This window comes from Belonocnema kinseyi, chromosome 1, assembly GCF_010883055.1.
Source record: "Belonocnema kinseyi isolate 2016_QV_RU_SX_M_011 chromosome 1, B_treatae_v1, whole genome shotgun sequence".
Classification (NCBI taxonomy): Eukaryota; Metazoa; Arthropoda; class Insecta; order Hymenoptera; family Cynipidae; genus Belonocnema; species Belonocnema kinseyi.
In genome coordinates, this window is record NC_046657.1 from 83814189 (window position 1) to 83819684 (window position 5496).

The 5496-nt window shown below is 30.8% G+C and overlaps 1 protein-coding gene across 1 annotated transcript in view; it reads right to left on the reverse strand.

Annotated features, from left to right (window-relative positions):
- Positions 1–2966, reverse strand: part of LOC117169368 — a 33768-nt gene extending 30802 nt beyond the window's left edge. The window contains exon 1 of the mRNA XM_033355717.1: positions 2922–2966. Coding sequence (XP_033211608.1) covers positions 2922–2951 — 30 coding nt within the window. The 5' untranslated portion in view covers positions 2952–2966. The remainder of the gene's footprint in view (positions 1–2921) is intronic.
- Between the last annotated feature and the right edge of the window lie 2530 nt (positions 2967–5496).

The following is a 5496-nucleotide window of genomic DNA, read 5'->3' on the forward strand; positions in this document are numbered from 1 at the left end:
AACTACTGTTGGGTAGGCGAACATATTCCCAGAATTTAGAGACAATCGAAAAACATGACTTTTTGAGTTGGGGCAGTTGAGGAATAATGCCCCGTATATCAGTTCACTAGCCGAGGTCTCGTTCGGCTTTCTACATTATTTGTATTTCAGAATAATATTTTTTTTCCGCCTGGAAGTCATGAAGTGATCCGGATTTGGAAGATAATATGTACATTTTCAAGCATGAAAAATAGGTGCAAACTTGTTCAAACAGAATCATTTGTAGAAGCCAAAGTAAGGTATGGGGTTATCGAAAAACTACTTTTTAACAAAATAATTTTTTGTAACTAAATTTAGAAATTTACCATAAAATGTTTCAATTTTCGAATAAAAAAGATGAGTCAATAAATGAGTTTATATTTTGAACCTACAAAAATAAATTTTCAGTAAGAATTTAATTTTTAATCGAGAGAGATCTATTTTTAACCAAATGATGGACTTTTCAACTAAATGATATAAGTTTTTAACAAAAAATATAATACATAGTAATGTTTTCTGTTTAAAACATTATTTTTTAACAAAAAATTCATTTTATCAAAATAGTTTAATTCTGAATCAAAATGATGATCTTTGAAAAATTAAGATTAATTTTAGACCTAAAAATACAAGTTTTCAGCAAAATAGATGAATTCTCCACAAAACAGATGAATTTTCACCCGACACACAGTAGGGGAAAAAGAACATTTTTTGGTTTAAAAAACGATTCCCACGAGCCTGATTTTTAAATTAGTTTTTTTTAAACTCTTTTATAAATAAATAAATAAATACGACAAAAACATTGACAATTTGTTCTATTTGATGTTCCCTGTGCTCGTCAATAATAGGAAAATTGTTGTAATCGCCTAGATTTCATGGATTTACGTTATATAAAGCTATTCCATCATGATACGATAACCGAACAAATTATTTATAAAACAAATTATTTGTTGAAAATGTGTGTTTCTATAATTTTATATAACTATATTGCAAGAAGTTTAAAATTAAATAAAATTTTAATCAAAAAAATGTCTTTTAAGCACTATTCTTGTTCATATTATAAACCAATTAAAATAACAAATGCATTGTTCAGGCATTTTTCGTCAGAAAAATTGTTTTTGTTTTCTATCAATTTAAAAAAATTACAAACCTCATGATATTTTCAGAAAATTCATAATTCGTGTATGAATTTTATGATTTTATCAAACAAATTTAATAAACAAATGCATTCTTCGAGCACTTACAGACAGAAACATTCATTTTTTTTAATGCCAGTCCTTTTAATGATTTAAGTTATGATTTTAATGATTGAAGTTCTGATGATTTCAGCAACATCCATCACTATTCAATAAATTTTATTTATAATTGAGAAAATTTAATAAACAAATGCATTATTCGGGCATCTGTTAATGAAAAATTCTTTTTTTTTTATGTCAGTCCTTTTAATTGTGAACTTCACGATAATTTCAGTAACAGTCATAATTACTTGATTACTTTAATGTTTGCCTTAAACAAATTTGATTTAGAAATGCATGATTCGGGCATTTGCCGACAAAAAAAAATTAGTTTTTTTCAATGTCAGTCCTTTTAATTTCAGTACTTTCGATCAACGGATCACTTAAAATCTTTTTCGGCACTCTAATAGAATCCATTTCTAAATTATATGTATACGCTTACACGCAAACAGACACAGAAAGAATCAAATATACTGGAAACTAAATAGCTCAGAATATATGAGTAAAGACGACGAAAATAACTTTTTTCTCAAATTCAAAGGACAAACTTTGAAAAAGAACGAGTTTTGACGTCGACGAATGCCCGAATAATGCAATTTTTAATGAAATTTGTTTAACCAAAACTTAAATCAATCAACTAATTATGAGTGTTACTGAAATTATCGTAAAGGTCCCAATTAAAAGGACTGCCATTGAAAAAAAACAAGTTTTTCCGTCGACAACTGCCCAAATAATGCACTTGTTTATTAAATTTCTTAACAAAATCATTAAATTTATCAACAAATTATGAATTTTTCTGAAATCATCATTAAGTTCCTGATTTTAAAAAATTGACATCGAAGAAAACGAATTTTTCTGACGAAAAAATGCCTGAATAATGCATTTGTTTATTAAATTAGTTTATAATATTAACAAGAATAGTCTGGAGACAAATCTTTTAAATCCGAATATTGTTTCCATTCAACTTTCTTGCAAGATAACTTTAAAAAACTTTAAATTATTAAGAATGATAGAAAACACATTTTCAACAAATGATTTGTGTATGAAAATTTGTTTGTTTGTTGTATCATGATGGAATTTCTTTATATGATGAAAAGCTATGAATCGTCAACGATTACAACAATTTTCCTATTATTGACGAGCACCGGGAACGTCAAATAGAAAAATTGACATTTTTTCGTCATATTTATTTATTCATAAAAACATTAAAAAACTAAATTAATATACAAATTTCACAACTTTTTAAAAAATATTTACCAAAAAAAAAAACAAGCAAATCGGTCCACAGGTTCAGCCGGAATCGTCTTTTGAACCAAAAAATGTACTTTTTCCACACTGTGCAACATGACACTGAATTTTCAACAAAAAAGTTAATTTTGTACCAAATAGTTAATTATTCAAATAAATACTTTAATGTTTAACCAAATAGTTTAATATTCTACCAGAAATATTAAATTGTTAACTCAGCCCTTGAATTTCCGAAACAATCACAAGGGTCTCGCAACAAAAAATGTAATATTTTCATTTTCAGCTAAAAAAATTGATTTTTAAAAACAAACAAAAGTTTTTTCCACTAGTTAAATTCAACGAGAGAAGACAGATTTTTAAGCCAATATACTTAAACCCACAACCAAAAAGCTAAATTTGGAAAAAAGGAAATCAATTTTTTACCTGAAAGCACGTACTCGGATATTTATTCATTTGGAATGCTTGAAAAAAACTTTATCAAAAGGTTCTCTTTTAGTTGGCAGTATTTATATGCGTCTTCATATTATGAATTGTCTACTTAATTAAGTATAGTCAAAGATTAAGTTCCTCACAGCTCTGTAGGCTTTGAGGTACACATTCTTATCTTGACACTCGCGCTGCGCGCTCGATTTACGACAGACATTTGTAAACAGGTTTTGTTGGATCTTTTTTCTCGTAACTTTCGTCTTTTTTCCACAAATTTTTTTCATTTTACTTTTTTCAACGTTATTTTTCACGAATAAAACAAAAAATACGCGTCCTATCAAGAAGTGATTCTTAACGAAATTGTAGATCTTTTTGGGGTAACCATTTTTGTTGATTCATCTTTTTTTATCCTACATAGTTTGTCCACAAAGTGGAATTTTTTATTTTCCATTATTTTTTGGGCAATCAAAATTTGAATTTTCGATTTTTGAAAAAAATCCAAAAATTGGTTGCGATAATCTTGTAGGGATTTCAAAAAGAAATGTTTTTCTTTTCTTGACTTTTTTTCATATTGTGCGTTTTTCGGCTTCAAATTTTGATTTTCGGTTAATTAAAAAAAATTTTTTAAACGCTATAACTCTAAGAATTTTCTTTTTATCGAAAAACGTCATAAGGATAAATTGTTTGTTCTTTTCAATACTATAAATATCCGTATATAGACGTTATTGTGAAAACCTGACTTTCGGAATCAGGGGATCTCGAATCGTGGAGATCTGTTGAAAAAGTGTGATGTCAAATTTCCGACAATCCTAATACTTTCTCAATCATAAGTGATGAGAATGTAAAAAGTTCATTTTCTGCCAAGCAGTTGATTTTTCTCAGTAAATAGATTAATTGTCCAGCTCCACAACAAAAGAATTTGAGCCTCAGAAAAGTGCAGGTGAAACATGAATATCGTCCATGAAAACTGGTAATATCCAAGGTTTTCAAGGTCGCTGAGAACGAATCCCGTATTTTCTGCATGTTATCTAGATACCGAAACTAAAATAAAATTTTTCGGAACTCACGATTCACTACGCAAAAAATCGAATTTTCGTTGCACATCGCAAGTGCTGCGCCCGGACGCTGCACGGTGAAGTGAAATCGGAAAACGATGTTCCAAATGACATTTAGAACGCAGTTATGCACCAATGTTAGATTTTTTTTTTAAATTCAGGACTAAATTTGTCAAAAAATAATAAGAGTAGATTATTTATTTTTTTACTTATTTAATTTTTATTGCAATTATGCACCAATGTTAAATTTTTTTTAATTCAGGACTAAATTTGTCAAAAAATAATGAGAGTAGATTATTTATTTTTTTACTTATTTAATTTTTATTTAATGCGAACAACGAAAAAATGCCGATTTTTTTTATTTCACTTTTTATCTTCTAGACAAAATTTTTCTCATACTTCTCTTCCCTTGGATTTAATGCTCAGGTTTATGAGAGAGATAAAAACTTGTCAACTTGCGTATATAATTGTTATAAATAAACTGTATTAACAAATATGTGATATTAGGGGTTATTCGCCTTCAATGCAATTATTTAAACAAATGCACATTTCAGCCGTTTTTTGGCTAAAAGAAACCGTTTTTTCTTCCGACCGTGTTGCAATTATATTTAAAATTATGTTTTCTCAAACAAAGTATGCAACCTATCAAATTTGTGTTTGTTTTATGAACAAATTATATAAATAAATTCACAGTCTGTGCGTTTTTAAGCGAAAATAAATCGCTTTTTTCTGGCTTTCAGAAAAGACAGAAAAGGCAGAGAGTGCGGAGATCAAGTGTAAAGGAAGAAGGGTGAATGAAAGCAAAGGTGTGAAGGGTGAAAGTGAGTCGTTTGAAGTGAAAATTTAGAGCGTGTGAAGTTTTTAAGGTCAGGAGTGGAAAGATAGATGTTGGGTCAGGGGGATAAGAGGGAGGTGATAAAGGCGGGAAACGTCACGAAGCTTTAGGCAATGTAGGATGCCGACGACGCGAAGTCCACAAACTAGCGCCAGAGGGCAACAGTTACTGGACGATCGCACAGAGCAGAAAATGGTAGTGGCAGCAACAGCTGACGTTGCTGAAAGCATTGGCAGTGGGGGGTGCGTGACGTTGAGCACAGTGACAGCAGCGGTGATGAAAGTGCCGAGAAGTCGACCCGGGTGGGGAGGTTAGCGGACTTAAGTACGGGAAAACAACGCGGAAGGCCCTCAAATTTACAGCGCCTTAAAAAGCTAAGCAACGCGGGTTCGAACAGAAGTCTAGACGAATGGCAAAAAAGGGCAAGCGCGACTAGCAGTGAAGGGGAGGAAAAAAGGAAAAGAGTGGCTGGGGAAGATGAAGTAGAAAGGGACCAGGATCAGAAATGAGTTAGAATTAAACGGAAACACCAGAGAGAGATAGGGGGGTGGGGGGCTGTTTGAAAAATTGGAAACTCTCATTAGAGGGCTTAGAGAGGAAACAAGTAAGAGATTGGATGACATGAATAGGGATATGAATAGGCAGGGAAACGATGTAAGGGGGGAAGTGAAAAGTTCAGAGA